At 37.5% G+C, this 25,688-nt stretch overlaps 1 protein-coding gene across 1 annotated transcript in view; it reads right to left on the bottom strand.

The window, feature by feature from the left end:
* ZC3H15 (zinc finger CCCH-type containing 15) overlaps positions 1 to 21,539 on the bottom strand; it is a 23,572-nt gene extending 2,033 nt beyond the window's left edge. Inside the window, exons 1-9 of the mRNA XM_006164902.3 lie at positions 21,328 to 21,539; positions 15,377 to 15,478; positions 10,258 to 10,369; positions 9,239 to 9,391; positions 8,461 to 8,552; positions 5,921 to 6,103; positions 2,109 to 2,255; positions 1,900 to 2,001; positions 1,071 to 1,194 (exon numbers count right to left, since the gene is read on the bottom strand). Coding sequence (XP_006164964.1) covers positions 1,071 to 1,194; positions 1,900 to 2,001; positions 2,109 to 2,255; positions 5,921 to 6,103; positions 8,461 to 8,552; positions 9,239 to 9,391; positions 10,258 to 10,369; positions 15,377 to 15,478; positions 21,328 to 21,402 — 1,090 coding nt within the window. The 5' untranslated portion in view covers positions 21,403 to 21,539. The remainder of the gene's footprint in view (positions 1 to 1,070; positions 1,195 to 1,899; positions 2,002 to 2,108; positions 2,256 to 5,920; positions 6,104 to 8,460; positions 8,553 to 9,238; positions 9,392 to 10,257; positions 10,370 to 15,376; positions 15,479 to 21,327) is intronic.
* Positions 21,540 to 25,688: the final 4,149 nt, after the last annotated feature.

Below are 25,688 nucleotides of genomic sequence, written 5' to 3' on the forward strand. Positions count from 1 at the left end.
CTGCATGTGCCCTATGGCAAAAAACTTAAGCTTGTGTTTTTTATTGTAAAAATAATTACTATCCTTCTTTTAGTCTGCTTTTGCCTTTATTTAGTATTTCTTTATGTCTTTTTCTCCTACAGCAGGCATGCCTAACTTTTATCCTTCTCTTTTAACCCCTCACTCAGGGCAAATAAGACATACATTATACCAACAGTCACCTCCATATACACCTAAGGCAACCTTCTCCCCATTCTTATACTCATTGTTTAAACTTTTAAGGCTTGTTTCTATAACTAAGTTTTCATCTTCAGTTCTCTTCTACCAGGCTTTCCCTCAGGCCTACAGATATATTCAGATTTCTCATATCCTAAAATGCCCTTCCCATGACCAGGTCTCCCTCTCAGAGAGAGTGGTCTATACTAATTTAGTCTCTCAGTCTTAGAATCACTTCAGTCTTGATGAAAACTGGCACCCTATTCCAAAACTCTACACCTAATTGTAACTAATGAAGTATTTGTAATTTTTATCCTACTTCTTTTTCTAAAACTGTTTCTTAATTTTTCTTTGACTTGAGTCTTTCTTAAGCATTCCCTCTTTCACCTACCCTAAAACAATGAAGTCTGCAGGGTGTTCCACAACGTTCTTCAAACTGTGCATGGGTGAGTTCATTCACTTTGAGCTACCAATGCACATGATTTTTAAACTGTTTTCTCTGGCAAATGGCTACACAATATTCTAGAATTAATGGCACCGTTGATAACTAAAAAGATCTCAAATCCATGAGGTCTCAAACTGCTCAATAACTGTATCTCCAAATTCATTTTTCTCCCCTTTTAGTTTCAATTACTTAGGTTGTCAGAAAAGTCATGACATATTGGTCTCTGTTTTTCTATGCAAAAATGCATCATGACTTTCCTGACAACCCAATAATTTCACTATCTACCCAGTCTCTACTATACTAGTTTAATACATGGTCAAACCACACATGAGTGTTACTAAACTGGTACCTGCAGACATCCAAGTTTGCCAACCTTGGCTTAAACCACTTTAGACAGTTCTAAGAATTATGTAAAAGTTAGCATACTTACCATCTTTATCTGAAGTATATGTGCTGAATCGTTCAAGGCTGGCTACAGTAATACCTGTTTCATCTACATCTCTTGGGATATACAAGCTTAAATCTATGTCATTTACGCTCATGGAATCATCAACCTTTAACAACACACAGAAAAGAAAACAATTAGAAATAGCAACTTTTCATAAATTACTCGTCTTTTACCTTGGACATTTATTAATATAACAAATTATCATTCATACCAAATGAAAAAATGGTTGGCTACTGCAAAATTCACTTTTTTATCTAAACTTCATGGAAAAAAATAGCACTATGATAGTTAAAGCTTCTTTCTAACAACACATTTTTACATACGGAGCATAACATTCTCTTTCAACTCGGAAGCCAAAATTTTATAACTTACATAGAAGATGAGTAAGTTATCCATTACTAAATTTGCCTTCAATCAAAAGAGTATATGGTTTTACTCTATATTTTTAAATTAGTTCTCCATCCCTATTTTATGACATAAAATACTAAATAAGACTTTTTTCTTTTAGAGGGAGGATAAAAACATACTTTAAGCAGTTAAATGAATCATATACCAGGCACTATCTATGAAGAACTATTAATTTATTAACTCATATCTCTTACACAAGCACCATGTGATGTAAAGATTATCATTATCTCCTACTACAGATTATAGTGGAGGCCTAGAGCGAGTCATTTCCCACAGATGAATTAAGGATTTGAACTGAGATTACTCTAGTTCCTACGTTCCTGGCTCTTAACATTGCTATCCTCTTTTCTACCTATTGTTTTCTCATTAACGTAAGGAGAAGAGATGCAAAGCTTTCTTTTACCTCATCACCACCTGTTCCCTGGGTGTAACGGGTATCATCGGCTTCTTCATCATCATCATTGACCAGTTCAGGACGAAATTCAAACACTTCACGACCACTGATCTAGTCAGACACATAAATATATTAGTGCAGGACAAAAGCATGAATGATAAAGAAATTATAAATGGAAGAAAGAATAAAGTATCAATTTGGGTGAATCTGAGACATACCACTAATGCTTTCCCTGCTTTGAAGTCAGCTTTCCTTCTTTCCATATCTTGTTCAAGTTTATCGATCTTTTCTTGTCTTTTCCTTTTTTTCCATGCAAGAAAAGATTCTAGAGTGATTTTGGTAACATTTGGACCTAGTGCAGAACGCTGCCAAAAAGCAAACAAAAAAAAAACCCCATGTTATTTTTTTCCCTCAAATGTTACCTGTAATAGTGTTTAATGGCAGTTTTTTTTCTTAATGCAATTAATTCTTTTCCTATGACTATTCTAAACATACTAAATCTGGAATAAAAAAATTTATTTTTACTTTATATGGCTAAAAGCAAAGTGAGTGTCCAGAGATACAAACATTTAAAATACATTATTCTGAACTAATTTTCTTTCTTTCTTTTTTTTTTGAGAGAATTTTGCTATAGTGCATGTGCACTGGCCAGAGAGATAACGCCCCAGGGGAGGATGTCCATGCCATAATCCCTTCTCCTCCATTCCCTTCTAGGAATCTTGGGAATGCATGCACATGTGCCTAGTGTGAGTTTAAGCCGCCGGGTCTAGGACTAGAATCATGGTTGCCTACATGGGAGTTCAGTGATGTAACTACTAAGCTATTTTGCTGGTACTCTGAACTAGTTTCTTAACATTGGATAGGAGTAAAACCTGTCATGAGAAATTGTTTTAATGTGAACCAAGTACTGAAAGTAATAAATATAAAAAAGTCACAACAATTTCCAAGTTTCATTTATGTTCCTCAGGAGATGAGAAACAAAATTAAACAAACACCACCTGCTCCTCAGGGTCAATAATCAGATAATAAATACATAGAAAAATAAATCTTGAACATCTGCCAGGTATTCAGTGTTAAATGATTTCTATGTACATGCTAACACACTGATCTTCACAAGCAGCAAACAAAGGATGATGAGAAATTTATCAAAGATCAATACCCAGGACCAGCAGATGGCATAATGGTTATATCACTGGACTCCCATGTAGTCGACCGTGGTTCAAGTTCTGGACTGGGTGACTTAAAACTCACGCTGAGTGCTTGTGCACATGTGACCAAGATCCCAAGAAGAGAATGGAGAAGGGATTGTGGTATGCCCATCCCCCGGGGAGGGGGGTGATTTCTCGCTTTCTGTCTCTGTGTCTCTCTGGTGAATGCATATACCCTATAGCAAAATATCGAAGAAAACCAAAAAATGATTAATACCCAACAAATGGTAAAACTAGTGCACAAATAATCCCATACGTACTTGACGCTAAAGTCTACATTTTTTTTTTTTTGAGAGGTTTTCGCTATAGGGCACGTGCGCTCACCAGACAGAGAGAGACATAGAGACAGAAAGTGAGAAATAACCCCTCAGGGGGGATGGTAAAGCCACAATCCCTTCTCCTCCATTCTCCTCTCGGGATCTTGGGCATGCACGCACACGCTCCCGGCGTGAGTTTTAAGCCACTGGGTCCGGGATGCGAACTGCGGTCGACTACGTGGGAGTCCGGCAACATAGCCATTACACTAACTGCTGGTTCCAAGTCTACATTTTTAATTACAGTATATTGCATCCTGTGTATCTTGTCCATTTAAGAACAAGTGCACATAATCAATATTAGGAATTTACATAACATACTTAAATTATCCAAGATAGGTAAAACAGACAGTTTGAAATATACAACCCTAAATCTCTATTTCCAATAATGTCTACATTTTTATGTCACTCTCAGTAACTATATATGCTAATTTACAGAATTATGATGTCTTTTGTACTGAGACAAAGATAAACAGTTCATGATTCTTTTCAATCATTCAATCGTGCTTGTTCTCTTCTATCACAGAATTAGTATTCTTCAGTCCAGGCATGAGGATAAAATATGTAACTAGAAAACTGAAGCACAGTAGAATCTTCCCACATATATGTCAATGATCAGTATAACGGTAAGGAAAAGAAGACAGGAAAAAGATGTAAAACCACAAGTTCAATCACTCTGACAACTAAACAGTTTTCACTAACTCAATCTTAAGGAATAATATGATAATAGCCAGTATTTAATACTTAGAAAAGAGCTTCACAATGTTAAAATTAATGTTATAATTTGCTAATATTGCTGACTAAATTTACATTTCAAACATACAAGAATAAATGACAGGGCCATGCAGACAACATAAGCTGGTAAAGAGGCTGCCTCCCATCCCTATGGCAAGGCCTGGACTGGGAAGAAACTGCGAGGCAAGGCCTGCGGTTTACGAGCCCCCCATTGTGTCTCTGTACTGGCCTGCACTCAATTTCTCTGCCATGAGCTTTACTGTTATTATGGTACCCTGCAAGGGTAAAAGTATCACCCCCAACCATTACAATAAAGCCAATTAGTGATCTTGTAGGAATGTAGTTTGAGACTCCCCCACCTGCCTGTTTTAAGCCAAAATTAACATACAGGTTAAGTTAGTATAAGCCAAATTAGCATCAGAAGCATATGTAGACTAAGTTAGTTTAAGGCTAGTTTTATGTAAATACCTCTTGTTAAAGCTGCAGGCCAAAGTTAACTCATGCTAGGCCAAGTCAGTGCACTCACCATATGACAGGGACTCAGAGATAAAACAAAAGAACTCACTAACTGACAGACTCAGCAAATAAAATACAGGAACCCATGGGTTTATAAAGAAAGGAAAAGCCTGGCTGGTGACAATAGGATGAACAAACCTGAAGGCTCCAGGGAAAGATTAACTATCTTAGCTGGGAGCTCTTATCTAAAGCAACAGGTAGTTTTAACTACAAAGAGTTTCTCATCTAAGTGCTGTTGACTATGAAAAACTGCTAATAAAACATCCTGTGTTGTCTCCTGAGCTACAAGATCATCTTCCTTTCCCATATGGGTAATAGGCTCACCCTCTTTAGCTGTAATATATAGATAGTCCATATATTAACTGTGTCTCTACTTAATAAGACAAGATTTCTATCTAGGCCTTTGTAAACAGCAATGTTGCTGCCCTGGCCCGGGACTGAAGTTATCAAGCTTCCTGCAAGCCCCCTCTTCAAAAGACCCTTCCCAGTAATCAAGATCTAAGAAGAAAATACAACAGACAAATGAACTTCCTTATCCTGAGAACTGTGATTGATTTTACCTGATCTGACAAGACAAACAGCATGTTTTATAATGATTGTTTCCGTGGTTTGTATTTCCTATTTTTTAAAGTAAAATTTCACTTCCCCTCACTCCCCTTACTTCCTAAACATCCCTCAATAAATACGTATGTTTTAATAGCCACTGGGCTGCAGTCTGGAGCTAGCTCTGGCTGTAGCCAGCTGAGAACATGCTAAGAGGCATTGAAGTCTTTGTCTAATTTTTGTTCCTGATCACCCATGTCGCCTTCCTGTGTACGAGTCTCAACCACCACCGAGGCTGGACCCCGGCAGGTAAAAGTTAGGGCAACTCTGGGAAGAGGTTATATTTCTTTTCCCTTTCATAATAACATGCTATCGCCCCCAAGTGGTAAATGTTAGAATTCTACAACAAATACTACTTTCATTGCTTTTTCTCGTTGCCAGAGGGCATTGCATTTTTGAGACACAAAAAGAGAAGAGTGGGAGAGAGGAAACGGACAAAACACCTCTCAATAGAGTGGGTCACACTACAATCTCTTCTCCTACATCTTGCAGGGATTTTGGGCATGCACACATGTGCCCAACCTGTTTTTCAAGCTGTCAGGGCTAGGATTTGAAGCAGCCAGCTATATGGGATCTTGCTCCCTTAACCATGAAGCTATGGGGCTGAACTGCTTTCAATTTTTTTTTTAATGGTAGGAAAAAGATCATAGTTACCTCTCTTTCAATGAGATCTTCTAATGAAATTTCATCTTCTTTCTCTTCTTTCTTTTTGTCTTTTTTTAAGACAAATCCAGGAGGAAGTGCATGACGGTACATGCACATATCACCACCTCCAGGGCATACCCAAAACCAGCCATATTTGTTGTTTTCAATAGCTTCAAGAAAATGCTTGCACACCTAAAAAGACAAAAATTATTCACAAGTAGTGGTTCAGTGTAATCCATTTCCAAGGTAAATGCTTAAGTATAAGGAGTAAATACATTCCATTCACATACTGAGGCTAGGTGCTCATGAACAGAACACCTTTTAGTGCAGAAATGTAAATAAAAATTGACCCTAAAATATTTCACAATGGTAAATTCCATTCAGAGAGGATCATCATGAAATTTCTATTTTAGACATAGTTCTACATTTTGAACTATATGAAAAATACTTGTTTCAGTTAGCCTTGTAAATACAATCCCAAAGTTTGATTTTTTTTGTTTGATCTTTCCTATAAAAACTAATCACATGCCGTAAAGATATAAACACTATGTAGGCAGTCTCCTACATCAGGGTTGCAAGGGAGCAAGGTGTAAAAGGAACACAAAGGACAATGACCATTCCAAACATGAAAGAGTACATGAGTCAACTGTATTGAAGCTTCTTCAGATAACAAGTTTTACAAAAAAGAGGGAAAAATCAACTAGCAATATTCTTTTCCTGAAAAAAAAAAAAGTAACAGATGTCTATGAAACTAGGATTTAAGATTTTTTCTAGCACACAAGATTTCTCATAGTATCTGTGCTACAGGCGAATGTGTGTACATAAATGCAGAGTTTGAGAAATAAGGTACCAATTCTTTGTTTTTATTTTCAGTGTGCTGGAGGGCACATAAGTTTATAAGAAAAGAGAGAGAAAGAGAGGGAAAGTGCCCCCAACGATGGCCATGTCACAATCCTGTCTTCCTTTCCCCTTTTAGGATTTTGGGCACACATGCACATGTGTCTGGGATGTTTTTCAAGCCAGGAAGTCTGGGACTTGAACTGCACAGATGGATTTGTGAGATCAAGCACCACCATGACAGGGGCCAGCCCGGCACAAGTTTTTAAAGTAACGTTTCCTGGTATATTATAGCCACTATCTACCAAAAACACATTTTAGAATTCGTATATAATGTTTTAAATCTTGCAATTAAAAAAATTCTCTCTACTATTAAAATGGAAAAAATCATTAAGCTTAGCAGGTCTCCCTCCATTCATGATATAAAATAAGAATTCTTATCTGATTAATAATAAAAACATCTAGGGAATTAAGCAGTGTTCCTATAAAAAAACTAATAATCCAATTAAAAAAATGGACAAATGAAGTGAACAGACAACTCTCCATGAAAGACACATGAGTAGCCAAAATGCATATGAAGAAAGTCCAGTCTCCCTTGTCATAAAAGAAATGCAAATAAAAACAAGCAGATTCTATTTAATCCTAGCCAGAATGGCTATGATCAAAGCAACAACAACAACAAAACAAACAAATAAAACAGAAAACAACAAAGAATGACAAATGTGCTGGCGAGACTGTGGTAAAAAGGGAACCCTCATGCACTATTAGTGGGAATGTAAATTAGTGCAACCATTGTGGGAAAAGTATGAAGACTCCTCGAAAACCCACAAATAGAATTAGCATATGACCTAGTAATCCCACTCCATAGTATTTACCCAAAAGATAGGAAAACAGTCAGAGAAACTATTGCATGTCCATATTTATTACAGCATTATTCACAATTGGTAAGATATGAAATCAACCAAAGTGCTTAAGAACTGATGACTGGGTTGAAAAACTGCAGCATATATATATTATGGCATATTACTCAGCCATAGGGAACAATGAGACCCTACTGTTTGATTCAAAGTGGATGCATATAGAAAACATAATGCTAAGTGAAATAAGCCAAACTTAAAGACACATACTGTATATCCCCACTCAATATATACTGAATGTCTGGACTCTATGGCAGAAATAGAAAGATCTAAAAATATGATACTAGAGAGGGTAAGTGTAGACACCAGAGACTGCATGGGAGAAAAATAGATGGTAGAGGATGTATGGGAGAAGAAAAAGGAAGAAACACTGTACAGAGAAAAGAAGGTAAATTTCTCTGTTGAAAATGATGTATATAGTAATATCCTTGACTTGAGTGTCATATATGCATATGTGGAAAAGCCACATTATAGAGATGTTCAATGAAGGAATAAATTAAAAAAATTATCTAAGTATGCGATTGTATTGTTAAATTTCAGAAAATAAGATGATCTCAAGAAATGTCATTTAAAGGAATTAAATCACATGGTTAAGCTACCTATTTTGACCAAGAATCTAATTTAGTAAACCTAACTTGTAAATCCCAAAAACAAAGCTCAATGCACCTCATCTTGATGAAATGAAATTTTCCAATAACTTAAATAATCCAGATAGAAAATAGCAGCAAATACCTTGCCACATAATTCTCCCTAATGATAAATACCACAGCAACTCAAGTCAAGAAAAGGACATACTATTTGAGTTTTTGGTTTTTTCTTTTCCGCCTCACCGTGCTTCTTGTTCACTACTTCTTCCAGCTTTTTCTCATCCCAATTATCCATAGTATCTAAATAAAAAGACATATGGACATTAAAAACTGTAATTCTTTTAAATTTGTCAGAAGGTCTGTACACTTGATAAAGGGAGAGACGGGTTGGGGGGGGGGAGTGAAAATGCACTGCTTATAGAGGAAAGTCATGTCTTAATCTCTTCTCCCTCATTTCTTCCTCTTTTTGGGATGATGGCAATGTACACATGCATGCCTCGTGTGTTTTTCAAGCCACTGAATCTGGGACTTGACACACAGTCAGCCATGTGGATCTAGCTGTCCCAATAACTATGTCACTGGCTGTCCTTACATCATGTAATTTTATCTACTGTTCCCAGAAAACATTAACTCCTTAAAAAGACAAGAATAGTGTTAAGAATCATGATCTAACACATTTTTCTTTAAAACACCAAATGCAGGAATAAACAGTGTTGTGGGAATATTTATCAAAGCTTCCCCAACAGTTCAGGCAAATGCAAGTATAGTATAAGAAGAAAAGGATACAGAAAAATGCAAAGTAACTGATTTTTAAACTATCTTCATTTCAAAGGGTGTAATATGGTAAATTCAAATTTTATGAAAAGTGACAACAAATCCAATTAAGTTTCTTTATAAAACATAATCATACTACAATGGAAATGTTCTTCAAGTTACTAACAAACCAAAAGCAATAGACATGTAGAGCAAATGATGAAAAAAATTACCTTTCTCAAGTTCTTCATCTCTTGCATCAATGTAAACACTTCTTTTTTCACATTTTCTCTCCAGAGTCAAGTCATGAGAGAATTTACACTTATCTCCCTTAGTACACTGTCCTTGCTTGAAGAATGCACAGACCACAGACTTGGGATCTGCACCTATATCAGACAGCATACAGGGTTTCAATTACAATTAGCTACTTCATTAAAAATAACTTTTATCTGGGATATAATTACTTTGGTTAACTTTTTATTTTCCAGTCACTGATGTGAGAGGAAAATATCACTTCTAGGTTATTAGTAAAACACTTCTTTAAAGTTTTGTCTGTAGCATTTGATGTCTATTTTTGTTTCTTTCATTCTTAAAGAGACTGCAGGAGTGGAGAACGAAACAAATACGTAGGTTATGCCATAGTCACTCATAGCTGGAGTCAGAGGTAGAAGACAAGAGAAACAAATATATATGAAAGAATACTGCCCAAAATATGGGACTTAAACTTTACCCAACTATAGCTCTGCCTTGGTTACAACTAAGGATTGGATAATATAATTAGTAATGCCTAACTCCTTAATTTTGCCTTAATTGTGGCTGAAATTATAGTTGTAAAGTAAGTAGCTGTGCACACACACAGAGAAAGTATAAGCAAGCTATTGGTAGATTATTTCGACAAAGAAAATACCATTTTTATAGCAGACACAATTGGCTTATAATCTAAAAAAAAAAGATAATAAAATAAATTGAAACAAATCCAGGGGTCCAGACATAGTGACAGAGTTAAGAGCTTTCCACGATGAGATACTGATCATGAGAGGCCTGGGTTCACATACTGGGTCAAACTGAACACAGGACAGGTGCTTGTGATTAACACTGGCTGGCTGGGAGGCTGGGGCAAGGATTGCTGTGTAGAGGGACTGCTGGGGTAACCCTAGCCCTAGTGAAGAAAAGAAATAAAATAAAAAAAATTCAAGAGTTTTAATATGAACCACATTTGATAAAAATAATACCTCTGAAGTTTAAAGTTTACCTTTACTTATTTTTTGAGCAGCAACTACAGGTTTGAACAGCTCATTTAGCTCCTGTAATTCTTTCTTCTTGTCATCTTTCTTCAATTTCTTTTCAGCTTCACTCTGTGCTACCTAAAATATTCCCAGATTGAACATGTCAATTTGATTGTTTACAAAATTGTTTTTACTACACAATAATTATTTATGAAACAAGGATATTTGCATATTCATAAGACTGCAGTCCTTATGCCACTTAACATTAGTATTACAATGGCCCTGCAGTGTATATTAAATGTTGTGGTTAACTATTAAGTAAAATTGCTAAAACCTTGTAATAAACTTTTTTTGGGTGTGTGTGTGTATATGTGGTATCATGCCTAGTCAAAGCATATTCAAAAGCTTATGGCAACAAGCATTTATTAAGCATTTACTACATGCCCAGCAATAGCAAATGGTTTTCACCTGGGATATTCTCCCTGTAAAAGCAGGGACCACTTACCGTGAGTGTATGGAAACACTCAAGATCAGAGATGCAAACATCCTAAAATGTATAGTACTAAACAATGAACTGGACCACCCAAAATATTTACAGCACTCTTGTGGAAAAACACTGGGCTACATAAATACAAGAGATTAAATGACAAAAAAAAAAGGTGACATATAACATCATTCTGGGCACACAATTTACATACCTAATATGATTAGAGGACTCATCCAAACATTTATATGTCAGGTCCTATGTTAGGTGACAGGGAATACAAAGATGAAAAGGCAAAGATGCTTATTTAAAGAAGCTCAGAAATTAGTGGAATGATAGACATGTCAATAACTAATATAATACATGGTGCTCTGGGAACAAAGAATGTCTATATGCCTAAGAAAATTACATTTAGCAAATTATCTTATGGATGAGTTCTAATGGGCAAGAAAGGAATGCAGAAAGAGCCAGCCAAAGCAAAGACATAGGGACCAGAGGAACAAGGTGTGAGAAAAGGCAATGACAAGTTTGGCCTGTGTTAGCAGGTAACAGGGTACAACTTTGTAGTTTAAAGTTACTCTGTGACAAAATCAGGTGGTATCTTATAAAAAATACAATGGCAGCTTTGTGGAGAATCAACTAGAAATCCAACAATGATGGCAAAGAGGCTACTGCAATTGCTGTAGGCAAGCAATCACAAGAGCTAAAAATGGGCATTAGCAGTGGGACTAGCAGTTGGCGTAATGGCTATGTCACTGAACTCCCACGTAGTTGACCATGGTTTGAGTTCCGGACCCGGTGGCTTAAACTCACGCCGGGTGCGTGTGCGTGCGTGCCTAAGATCCCAAGAGGAGAGTGGAGGAGAAGGGATTGTGGCGTGGCCATCCCCCCGGGGGGTGATTTCTCGCTTTCTGTCTCTCTGTGTCTGTCTGGTGAGCGCACACGCCCTATAGCAAAAACCTCTCCAAAAAACAAACAAACAAACAAAAATGGGCATTAGTAGTAAGGAAGGGGAAAATGAGACAGAGTTCTTTAGGAGGCAGAGGTGATAGGACTAAATGACTGAACCTAAAGTATGGAAGAGGTGGAGTCTAGGATTATCACATGTATGGTTAGTATTGTCAAACAAGACAGGGAATACAGGAGGAACAAGTTTCAGGGTAGGAGGCAAAGATGAGCTCAGTTTTGGACATAACAAGTATGAAACACTTACAGAGCCATATGGGTAAAGCTATTTAGAGGGTAGCTGGACATGGACAGTGATTCCAATGAAAGCAGAGAGGGTCTGGTTTGAGATAAAGACTTTAGAAATACCAGTGAAAAGATAATAATTGATTAAAATGTTGGGTGTGTATGAGATTACTCAAGAACAGCATAAAAAGGACCAAGAGCAAAAGGCAATTCCTGGAAGAGTACAATATTGAATGAGTCAAGAGAACCTAATAAGTCCTAGATAGATCAAAAAAAAACCAAACTGGTAGAAATGATGATAAGAAAAGTTCAAGAAAGAGGAAATTTTAGGAAAAGAATAGATGAATTAGGTCAAACGAACCTAAAATCCTGACTCTGATCACATGGTTGCTTATGTTTAAACAAAATGATTTTTAAAAGGAAAAAAATTAAATCACTTTATTTTTGATAAAAGTATTCTTTTTTTTGGAGAGGTTTTTTCTTATTGGGCACGTGCACTCGCCAGAAAGAAAGAGAGAGACAGAGAGAAAGAAAGCGCGAAATCACCACCAGGGGGGACAGCCACGCCGCAATTCTTTCTCCTCCATTCTCCTCTTGGGATTTTGGGCATGCACACACACGTGCTCGGCTTGAGTTTAAGCCACCAGGTCCAGGACTCGAACCACGGTCGACTACATGGGAGTCCAGCGACATAGCCATTATGCTAACTGCTGGTCCCAATAAAAGTATTCTTTGCTCATTAGGTCCATCAACCATTTGTGGGGCCTAGAGTCCACAAACCTTCTATCTTAAATATTTAAAAGTTAAAAATTAAACCACTAAATAAATATGGTTTATACCCTTATGACTAGGAAGAACAGGTTTCAAATTAAAGTGCTCAGGCTCCATGGTGTTCCACACTGAACCATGGCAGTAAAAAGAGAGTCAGCCCCTGGCTCCTCTTCTCAGATTGTCTCATCCCACCTTATCTGGAGGAAGAGGTGGAAAGTGTAGGTGAGGAAATGGCATGGATCTAACCTCTGTCCACACATCACTCTGAATGAAAAAAGACCACAGAGAAGAGGCTTTCCCAGGCCCTGAAAGAAGGTTCAGAGATGCTGTGGAGAGTTGGTGTAAAACCTGAGTGGATCTATCCCCTTGGTCTCATTGACTCCTTACCTGTGGGGAGAGAGATGTCTGGAGAAGATATAGAGAACGACTGTGGTCTACAATGCTGGGACTAGGACAAAGCACCTTATATCCAGCTCTACGAGCAGGACTGCTGCTCATTTCCAAAGTTACATATGGCAGTTAGATACTCCATGTTCACAGATGAAAGCCTAGTTACTCAAGAGTATCAGAACCACAACACTGATCCTATCAAACTTAACTACTGCTACAAATCTGATGGATTTTCCAGGTCTATGATACCTGAAATCACCACTCAAAATACTTTCCACTAGAAAAAAAAGTCAGGAGAGAGGGAACAGGACTGTCAAAGGGGCTAAGGGAAAAAAGAGTATTTTTCTAACATACCTGTATTTGTTGGAAGACTTAAATTTTCAATTAAGCACCAAAGAAACCCTACAAAGGATAACTGCCCTTCCACTATATATATAAGGACTAGTGTTGCTAAATGATTTAAGATCATGTGAGAAAAAGGTAAGAGAATCTGACTCCAAGGTCTGAGCGTATGTTTTTACTATACCAGGTTATTAAGTTAGTATCTTGGAAGAGCAAGTTTTAATGATAGCTCTAGCATCAAGCTAAGTGGAGAGGAAAGTTGGGCAATAATTTGCAGACAGTATAAATCAGAGAAATTTGTTTCAGACAGGGATTAACTGCCTCACAAGTATATATTCTGGTATTCTCTAAAGAGAAAAATTTGTAGTTAAACACTAGAAAAATTAATTCCTTTCTTCTGTATTAAAAAATAAAGTTAGAAAATGTGATAAAAGGATGGTGGGAATAAAAAGTACTTAATAAAGACCCATGTTCTATAAAATCTTTACGTGTAAAAGGTCTCAAGAACCTAAAGAAAGAACCTAAGGTTTTTTTTTTTTTTTCTAAGTTGCCAATAGATAAAATAACTTGTGAATCATATTAAAGAATAAATAGCAAAAAAGGAAAAGGAGTAATAGTTTGTGGAAAGAACTTGCCTTTCTAACTAACAGAATACAGTAGAAGGCCACTATAACAGAAATGAATGTGACACTAGAGACAGACAGGAAGAATAGAAAAGAGAATTCAGGAATAGATCCTAACATATTTGAGACTTTAATACTTGCCAGTAGCAGCATTTTGATTCAGTGGGATAAATGCCGCTGGCATGAAAGCTATTCATTTAAAAGAAAACAAACTTAATGATAAATAAAATTTACTTATATGACAAATTACAGACTATGAAAATAAAATAATTAGGAAAAAAGTCTAAGAAAAACATGCAAAATCCAGTGACAGGGGAGACATTTTAACCATATTTTTAAAAGCTAGATGTAGCTGGAAATGTAAAATCTAAGAAGACTTGTTGCATAAAAAATAACAGAAACAACACAAATAATCTGCAATACAGATAAAGATAAAACTCATAAACTGACAAGAAAAAGATAACCAAACACCCAAAGATTTGATAGGTAAGTCACAGAAGTGCAAATCCAAACAGCTCACAAGTACATGAAAAGATATTCTCTAGTAATGATGGGGTAACCTAACAATGAGATAATACTTTATACTTATCAGGACTGGGTAAAATTAAAAAGAACTCTAATACTTATTACTCTTGCACTGCAAATGAAAATGTGAAGCAATATAGCCTCTATGGAAAGTAGAGGTAAATTTATTAAAATTAGAAACTAATTTCTATTGATCTGGAAAGGGCTACTAGATAATTTATGCACAGAATTAAATGCACAAACTCATGTAAGAATATATATATATATACACACGATATTTCTTGCTAACTGTTCTTAGGATCAGGAGACGGTGTAATGGTTATGTCGCTGGACCCCCACATAGTTAAGCTTAAAACTCTCACTGGATGTGTAAGCGTGTATGCCCAAGACCCTGAGAGGAAAATGGAGAAGAGATTGTGCAGTGGCCACCTGCCCTGGAGGGGGGTGGGGGGTGTGATTTCTCGCTTTCTGTCTCTTCAGTGAATGTGCGCACCCTATAGCAAAAATCTCTCTTAAAAAAAGTGTTCTTAGTGTCAGAAAGCTAGTAACATGACAGAAATGGTCACCTATAAATAGTGAAATGGATGATATAGCACACTTGTACTGGTAACAAAGTATGAAGCCATAATTAGAATGAGAGCTCTACCAAAATGGCTTGGAGGCATATCCAAGAAGCACTGCTGAGTAAAAAAGACAAGATGAGAAAAATTTTAGGTAGGATACCATTTTGAAATAACATGAGAACACAAACCATTTTAATCTGTAAGACACTATATAATAGTATAACCATAATAAAATATGGAAATTTAAATTATTTACCTGACGTGGATTTTGTTGACCAAATTTAACTTGATGAGTGACAGCCTTAATAAACTTCTGTTGCTTCGCTCCTTTCTTATTTTTTAAACCGAAAGTTTTGTCCTAAATGAGACAGAACATAGAAATATCTTAGCAATTTATATTAATGTCTACTTTCCTGATACCTAAAAATGATTCCTTCTTTTATTTAATAAGAAAAGTGTTCTTTCTTATGTCATACAAAGACATGAAAAACACAAAAACATCACATCAAGCAACAAATGACCTCAAAACATCACCCAGGATCCTTTACAATTCAATCATACACTTCTATCATTAAACCTGTTACCCCATAATGCTTTTTCCAAAGTGCATTTTGGAAGACCATTTTTATGGGATGTGCAGACTTAGAAATGCTTGAATAAATAGGATTCTTAATTCGTTAAGTACAAGATATCTTAGAACCCTTACCAGAGGATATAGTGGGAAGTATTTCCAAATCTTAATTTATCTCAAAATGAATTTTTATGAGAGAATGCTGAGAGATTATGGTCTACTAAACATATTTTAAGGAACACTGCATCAGTATGAAAAAGGTACATTCAGTTCTGGACTTTTTTGGATCCTCTTATGAACAATTCAATAAAGAAATCAAACTAATGAAATGTACACATTCCTAGCTGTTGCTAAAATGGCCATATTAAAGTTGAAAATAACCAACTAAAAACCAAACCTTATTTAAATATGAAATATTATTAACTTGAGAATACTATTAATAGCAGCTATCATTTACAGAATGCTCACCACATCCTAGTCAAAATTTTCATTTTTAGCTATCTATGCATATTTTAAAAGTATTCAGTGCAGGCCAGCAGATGGCATGGAGATTAAGGTGTCTGGATTCCATGTGGCTTACTGCATGGTTTGAATCTTGGACCTGGCAGCTTGAAAAACATGCCATGGGCACCCCAAATCTTAAGAGAATGAAGTGTAGTCATCTTCCCCGGGGGGCACTTTTTCACTTTCACTTTCTCTGTCTCTGGCACGTGCACACACCCTATTGAAAAAAAAAATAAGTATGCAGTACAAAGACATTTAGAAGCCACTGCACAAGCATGTGTGTTTGGGGGTTCTGGTGGGTTGAATGATGTTTTTCCCCACACCTTGCCCCATTCATGTCCCTCTAACCCTAAACACGACTTTGTTTGAAATTAGGTCTTTGAGGTTATAATAAGTTGAGGTCATAATAGATTAGGGTGGGCCATAAATCCAAATATTGGTGTTTTTGTAGGAAGAGGAGGAAGGACACAAAGAAGGCAATGTGAAACAAGAGGTAGAAAGACTGGACTGGCAAAATCTATGCTAAGGAATGCCAAGGACTGCCTGATGCCACCAAAAATTAGGAAAATACAAAGGACTTTTCTCAATAGCTTTTAGATGGAAATCGGCAATAATCAGTGCCTAGTGTCCAGAAGCAGAGAGGGCTCTTCATTTATTTTATTTATAATCATTTTATTTTATGTTTCAATTTATTTTATACATTCAATCACATGTCACTTAGCTTGCAAAGTGAATATTCCAACATGTATACATTTCTCACCAGTCCAGTTGAGAATATACACCTTATCTTCAACAGATAATAATCCATTTCTTTAATATCCCCTAGAAAATACGTTTTCTTTAATATCCCCTAGAAAATACGTTTCCTATTCTTGTAGAGGTAGTCTTAACTACTTCTAACTTTCTTGTTTGTTTTAGAATTTTGCTATAGGGTGAATGTGCTTGCCAGAGAGAGAGAGAGAGAGAAATCACCACCTGGGAGGATAGCCATGCTACAGTCTCGTCTCTTCCATTCTTAGGATTTGGGGCACGCACATACACAAATCCAGCATGATTCTGAAGCCACCAGGTCCAGAACTCGAACTGTGATTAGCCATGTGGGAGTTCAATGTCTTAACCACCTGTTCACCCATCTCCCAACATTATTTTTTTTAATAATTCTTTTTTTTCTTTTATACTTTATTTATTTTTAATTTGACCACAGAGGGAGAGGATGAGAGAGAGAAAGTGAGAAAGCGAGCTGCCAGGTCCAGGATTCGAACTGTGGTTGGCCTCATGGGAGCAATCCTCTGTGGCTACAGAAGGATGACTGAATTATAGGTATAGAACATCTCCTACGTGGACAAGTTGGAAATGGAAAATAACAGTATTGAGAGAATTCATATCTGAAAACACCGGACACATCATTTGGTGTGTCTCTCTCTCTTATCTATTTTACCCCTAAACACTGTGTTAGGTCTAGTAAGCATTCCCCATTAAGTAACAAAATATTTGAACCAAGTTACACTGCACTCTAAGCAAAGTCCTGGTTCTTTGCATCATGAAAACTATTACATTGTTGGAAAAATCATAATGTATTTTTCTATGCAAAAATGTATTGTGACTTTCCCAACCCAATACTTCCCAGAAAAACCTGGTTAAGTCATCAAATTAGTGGTACACAAAAAGCTTTCAAAATACCCTATTGTGGATCTGGGATACCAACAATACCTCCATAGGGATGGTTTGTGATTTAGAATACTTCATCCTCCATTCCTAATGTAAGATGTTATGGGGGAAAAGGAGGTGGTGAGTGGGAAGACGCAGATCAGTACTGAATAGCACTGCAAAAGAACCGGGGTCTACCTCTTGGGACCCTAGAGTAAGCAGAGCTGACATTGTTTTACCCTATCAGTTTTCCCTGAAATACACTGTCAAATGTATTGTTGATATTCTGTAACTGATTAATCCAGTTTTAGAAAGCAATCAGCAGTGGACCTCAGGTGAAGTTATTCATATGTAACTGTAATTTCTTCATTTTTTAAATACACCTGGATCCCATATTTATAGGTTCTTATTAATATTTCCTTGCTGCTACAAGTCCTTTCCTGGATAGCCTTTATTGTTCACCCTAATTCCAAAGGTTATTTCTTTTCTATTGCTTAAAGTTGACTCAATCTGTCATTAAATTTTAGCTCTAAGAAAGCACATGGTGCTTTTGAGACTAATGTCTAACAGAACCATAACCTTCTTTGACATATTCATTTCAGAAATAGAACACTTATTCATGTAAACAAACTAATAAAATCTGGGAGAGTCTAACGGCATAGAAATAATGTAGGTAATAAAAATTATTCAGGTCAGAGGGAAGTAAGCACCATGTAGACAGGACAGGTCATTCTACGATTACTTCCCCTACCTAGCTCTTTTTAATAGCTAATTTATACTGAATATACGGTATATGCCATAGGACAGCACTTTCCATATGTAAGTTACCTCATTTAACTCACAACTCTTAAATACTATGGGAATTAGCTACATTTTATAGATGAGAATTATGGCTCAGATAGATCATGTAGCTTGTCCAAAGGTACAGAAATTTGAAATATGAGATTTAGATCCAGGTCAACTGGATACCAAAACAGGTGCTCCTTTCATTAAATTATGCTACCTCTCATGTGTTTTGTTACTTTCTTCACTTAACAGTTCACTAAAGCTCCATGTTGTTTTTCACGGGAGCAGTGGAAGCAATAAAGGTATAGAATAAGGAAAAGGTAGTTAAGACCACTACTTATTTTAAGCACTTATTTATTCATTTTAATCAAGTTAGAACTTCAAATCATCTTTCTATAAAATCTTCCAAAAGAAGTTTAATCAGACTCTGAAAATGAGTATTAATATTTCCATGAAAATGGACTTTAAAGTAGTATTAATATTTTCCTTCAAAACTTAAAACATAGAAATCAAAACCTATTTGAACTAGGTTTCATTTATGTCCATTATGAGTTCATTATAAAATATATTTTACTTTAAATTTTAAATATTTTGGGATTAAAAATCATTTCTGGTTGAAATTTTATAAATCTACACACAAATTGTTAAAGTGCTGTTGTTGATGAAAGTTGACTGGGAGCTGAATTTACTATATCTCTCAATCATTGAGATATCACTGGCCTTTAGGTAAATTTCACAAATGCTTTAATAGTACAATTTACAATGTTGTTATAACTCTCCAGTGATAGCAAAACAACAATGTAGCATACTTGAGTCTGCAAAACCTTACTACCATTAAAAACAAAAACAAGTAAATTCTCATCATATATATTAAATGTGAAAAAAACAACAACACAAAACCAGGCTTATTTCAGCACTCTCTTGGTATTTTTTGTTACTTAAAGAATGAATTATCCTCTTTTGCTTTTTTCTTTTGCTACTTCTTCATTAATGAAATTTAAGTTGCTTTCTCTTTGCCTTACAACTAATCTTGTTACAAGATGGATGGTATCATAACATTTGTATCATTTTAAGAGTTGGTAGGATACTAAATAACTTTCACATATCATTTCCTAAAACAAAAATATCAGTCTTACCAATTAAAAATCAAACAGATACACATACATAAAGTTCTTTAATATGTAAAGTGTATTTCAAATGTTATGCGATACTTATTTTTATGTCCTTAAGACAATTTTACTTAGTGTTACAGTCTACTATGTTAACTAAATCTCTCTCTCTCTCTCTCTCACACACACACACACAAACAAATAACATCCCTAATATGTCCTTGGTTTACACAACATTAGAATGCCATCAGATCACTATCCTTAAAAGCGTACCAAAGTGCCAGGAATCCAGATTGTTAAAAAAAAAAGAGTGATATAAACACAGGCATGGTGTTGACATTTTGTTTTTAAATGGCTATAGTACTTTATGACAGTTATCAATAGTACAAATTAGCAACAGGAAGACAGGTTCTACTTTACAGTTGGAACTTGGCGCTTTAAAAATTATGTCAAATTTGACAAAAACAAGTTCTGAAATGAAATTAAGGACTTTCACTGCTAATTTTCAAAGCTACCAAAACTAAATATTTAAAAACAATCATCAGTTATAAACAAATATCGCATTTCAAAGTGCCCAACATCCATTTTGGTCCTGTTTAAATAGTTAATTATTCCACCAAAAGCCATTAACGTAATATTGAGATAAACCTTTTTAAGGGAAATGGTCTTTTCCGATTATACCCTTAGTACTATTTGTTTTTAACTATGAATAAATAAAATTAATAGTTAGAAATTGTGGGGAAGACATCTTCTTAGGAGCCATATATATTTACGGAGTGACAACCGTGGTTCTCTCTCTTAAGGAAACTCGCTGATACGAGTCGTTAGAAAACAAGGATAGAAAGTATAAGAACGCCAATAGCATTCCTCAGCAACTAAAGGGCTAAAGGCTCAGTGCAAAAACATATGTGTTAAATCAAAATCAAACTGAGGTAAGGGCATTTAACAAAACTAGTGACAATGACATTTAATCTCTTAAAGTGTTATCCTATTTGATCTAACTCAGAATACAGGTATCAAGCGCTATGTACACAACGCTGGGCTAATATCTGAAAAAATAAAAACAGCCCTCCAATCTCTATGGGACTTTAAACAGTTTAGAAGTGGATCAAAATAGCCACGAAATAATAATCTGTTGGGGCGGGGGAGTACTACCCCAGGGTGATGAGTAAAGAAATGAAGAATACAAATAGTTGTCATGAATCGGCCTTCTAGAAAGACTAGCCCCTCGCCCGATCGGAGTAATTCTTTAAACATAACCCTAGGACCTCTCCAATTTTGAGGGGACCAGCAAACGACAAAACCTTGGGGCAAGCCTGGGGAGGGGGGTGGTCACGTTGAAGCCGGGTGGGTGAAGGCGCGCGTGTGTGGGCGGAAAAAGCAAAGCCCAAGTGCGGGGGCACCAGAGTCACTATAGCAATGAGACAGCGAGCGTCATCAGGGGGCTCCAGAAGGGGCAGTGGGCCAGGGAGAGCCGGACGGAGGGACAGGTGCCCTGAAGACGTGAGCGCGGAGGTCAGTGCAGCCAGGAGCTCAGGGCTGCTGCTTCGAGGGCTCGCGGCGTGAGTGGGGGAGGGGGTGGGTACTCACTTCGATAATCTTCTCCTTCTTTTTCTGCTCCGCCTTTTTGCTGCCCCCGGCCTGAGCCTGTTTCTTAGGGGGCATTGCGGAGATAAGGGGTACCGGCCAGACTTAAGGGCAGATGGATACCGTCAGGGGAGCTGGCCCCGCGGCAGAGGAGGAGGAAAACCGAGCAGTCGTCGCCGCCTCACCGCACGGAAAGCGAGTCGCTCATTCGCCGCCGAAACGCGGTCTTTGCGACAGGTCGGTGCCGCAGAGCATTGTGGGCGGTAAGGAGCGGCGCCCGGAAGCGGAGCTGCGCCTGCGCCTTTGCTGTGCCTGGCCTGGAGGGGCAGGGGCGGGACGTGGGAAAATGACTGCGCGTCACACGTGATGTCGCACACACACCCTTATTGACGCAGGCCTAAGAATGAATCTGGACCTGGAGGGTGGGACCCGTGCGGGTCTGTGCTCCTTTCGGTACCTTTCACTGAGAATGGGCGACCCTTGTCCAACTGTACCTCGAGTGGAGGCTTTTTCTGCCACCCGGGTTAATAGTCGTCTGCACCACTTCATCCGGAGTACCACCGAGCAGGCGCAGCAACTCAAGGCTGCTTCGTGGGCCAGGTTACACCACTACCTTCTTGAGCGCTGGCCGGACGGCAGGAACCGTGTGCTGCAGATTCCAGTGAGGGGGTATTAGGAAGTGGGAAAGGGTTCTTTCACTCAAAGAGCGGGAGGGATGGCATCCCAGAGAACTAGGCACTTCCAGCTCCTTTGAAATACTATGTCATTTATTAGGTTATTTTTGGACTTTGGGGAAGAGCCTGGATGATTCCTAAAAGCCCTTCTGTAATGTGAAAGTAACCGAATTTAGTTGAGTTAAAGTTAGTTTGAGCTTAATTGAAGTGTTTCGTAAGGCCAGAAATTGCAGAACAATTTTATACATTATTTCATTTAGTTATCACACGCACACTAAGGTAGGAATTCTTGCTGTTACATTTTATAGATAAAGTAGGGAAATGAGAAAGATGATGATCAGGGTTATGTTCTGGACTGAGCCAGGCATTCTAACTTTGGCAATCTGATCTCAAAGCCCACATACGTGTCACCTAATGTTACCAAAGTATTGATAAGTCCTATTTGAAAATGTACTTGATGGATGAATAAATGGGACTAGTTAATACTGTACAATGCTTAACTGTCATTTTTTCTTACATTGTTCATTATTTAAAATTGTTTTTGTTAGGAAACGTTGTGAAGCCAAGAATTTTCTTACTTGATAAAAGAGTTTTTAATTTTTTTCATTAATTTACATAGGGAGAAGTATAAGCCCCCTTTAGTGCGATTGATTATTTCTTAGTAACTGTCTCCATAAAAGGTCATACCTAGGTATGCAGGTATGACATAGTCACCCCTGGGCTTAGGGGGTGAAGATTGATTGCAAGGCTCCAATGATGCTAAAATGTCCGCTCAAGTACTTGTATAAGATGGTATATGCAGAATTTGTAAGCTTCATATGACGTTTTTGGGAATCCGTTAAGACTTCCAGTGAGAGTAGAATATTGTCTTAACTTCCTATTCTTAGTGTTCCCAAAGGTACACTTTGAGCTTTGTTTTTTCAAAGAGTTTTATTGGTAATTATTTTTATGAGGGGATGAATTATGAGAAACAAATATGAGGAAGTTACATAGATGCTAAAAATCTCATAACGTTAAAATAGTGGCTTCAGTCTTAACTCCTTTCTGCTTCACTTTACCCTATGCTTTTGTTTCTTCCATGAATTGTAATCCAGGTAAAGAAAAAACATCTTTCGTTTTCCTTGACTCCAGTGGAAAATACACATTTCTGAATATATTGATAGTACATACTGTGGTAGCACTTCCCCCTTATTCATTTCTTTATAAACTATACAAATAATGAAGTCTAACTTGAATTGACTGCTTTTTGAAATAAGATACATGTGTTTTTGTGTTCTCCAATAGCAAATGAAAACAGGGCTGCATACGCTACTCCTTATTGACTTAATCATTTGAACTAAAATTACACAAAATAGCTAGAAGGTGAGTCCATGGATTGCAAACTCAAAAATCTAGCATAATAGGGATATATATTCGAGTGTCCCCATGATTGCAATAGGTGAGGAAATACTGAGAATAGTCAAACTTGAAGTAAATGCCCCACATAAAAGAACTTAAAAATAGTGTCAACCCCAAATGGCAGATGACTATGAATGTGTTGCTTGGATATAGCAATTTCAAATAATTACATTAATTATTATACATTAAAATACATTTTTGGACCTGGGTCACTAGACAGTAGATTTGGTAATTGAAACGGAAATTCATTTTTGCTACCCTACATTCGAAGATACTTTCCTGTGTGTTGGGGAGGGGTTACTCATCACGTTAAAATTTTTCTTTAAGGGACCAGCAGGTAGCATAATGGTTGTGTTGCTGAACTCTCACATAGTCAATGGCAGTTCAAGTCCTGGACCTGGTGGCTTAAACTCTTGCTGGGCGCGTGTGCATGGGTGCCCAAGATCCCAAGAGGAGAATGGAGAAAGGGTTGCTGGGTGACCATTTCCCCTGGGGGATGATTTCTCGCTTCCTGTCTCTCTGTCTTTCCGGCAAGTGCACGCGCCCTACAGCAAAAATCTCTCTTACAATTTTGTTTGTTTGTTTTAAAAGCAAAGGGACAAGTTTCTCCCATTACTTTATTCCACAGAGAATCCCCTCTTAATGCCGAGAGTCTTTAAAAAGGAGAAACAACTCCGGTGAGCTCAGGAGTTCTTCAGGGTATTGAAAGAATACATGTATAATATTACAAGTCTATTGGTGGCAAGCTGGTGGCAGTATCCATATTACACCTTTGCATATTTTGCTATTATGTCTTGCTTCTTTTGTTTACCAATTCGTTTTCCAGGCTTCTTACAGATTCTGTGAGTAGTCTTTCCAAAAAAAATAATTTCTTTTCTAACCAAGTTACAGATGGTCTTAAGAATTCTGTTATGGGCCAAGTTGTGTCCTCCAAAATGGTGTTTAAACCCTAACCCCACTACCTAAGAATACAACTATACTGTATTTGGACATAGGGTCTTTAAAAAGGTTATTACATGGGACCAGCAGATGATGTAATGGCTATGTCACTGGACTCCTATGTGGTCAACCACAGTTCGAGTCCTGGACCCAGTGGCTTAAATTCAATGCTGGGTGCATGTGTGTGCGTGCCCAAGATCCCGAGAGGAGAATGGAGCAGAAGGGATTGCCGCATGGCCATCCCCCCGTGGGGGGTGATTTCTCACTTTCTGTCTCTCTGTCTCTCTTTCTGGTGAGTGCATGCGCCCTATAGCAAAAACCTCTCAAAAAAAAAAAATACATTCGAAGATACTTTCCTGTGTGTTGGGGAGGGGTTACTCATCACGTTAAAATTTTTCTTTAAGGGACCAGCAGGTAGCATAATGGTTGTGTTGCTGAACTCTCACATAGTCAATGGCAGTTCAAGTCCTGGACCTGGTGGCTTAAACTCTTGCTGGGCGCGTGTGCATGGGTGCCCAAGATCCCAAGAGGAGAATGGAGAAAGGGTTGCTGGGTGACCATTTCCCCTGGGGGATGATTTCTCGCTTCCTGTCTCTCTGTCTTTCCGGCAAGTGCACGCGCCCTACAGCAAAAATCTCTCTTACAATTTTGTTTGTTTGTTTTAAAAGCAAAGGGACAAGTTTCTCCCATTACTTTATTCCACAGAGAATCCCCTCTTAATGCCGAGAGTCTTTAAAAAGGAGAAACAACTCCGGTGAGCTCAGGAGTTCTTCAGGGTATTGAAAGAATACATGTATAATATTACAAGTCTATTGGTGGCAAGCTGGTGGCAGTATCCATATTACACCTTTGCATATTTTGCTATTATGTCTTGCTTCTTTTGTTTACCAATTCGTTTTCCAGGCTTCTTACAGATTCTGTGAGTAGTCTTTCCAAAAAAAATAATTTCTTTTCTAACCAAGTTACAGATGGTCTTAAGAATTCTGTTATGGGCCAAGTTGTGTCCTCCAAAATGGTGTTTAAACCCTAACCCCACTACCTAAGAATACAACTATACTGTATTTGGACATAGGGTCTTTAAAAAGGTTATTACATGGGACCAGCAGATGATGTAATGGCTATGTCACTGGACTCCTATGTGGTCAACCACAGTTCGAGTCCTGGACCCAGTGGCTTAAATTCAATGCTGGGTGCATGTGTGTGCGTGCCCAAGATCCCGAGAGGAGAATGGAGCAGAAGGGATTGCCGCATGGCCATCCCCCCGTGGGGGGTGATTTCTCACTTTCTGTCTCTCTGTCTCTCTTTCTGGTGAGTGCATGCGCCCTATAGCAAAAACCTCTCAAAAAAAAAAAA

The sequence above is a fragment of the Tupaia chinensis genome, unplaced genomic scaffold (assembly GCF_000334495.1).
Source record: "Tupaia chinensis unplaced genomic scaffold, TupChi_1.0 Scaffold143757_1, whole genome shotgun sequence".
Classification (NCBI taxonomy): Eukaryota; Metazoa; Chordata; class Mammalia; order Scandentia; family Tupaiidae; genus Tupaia; species Tupaia belangeri.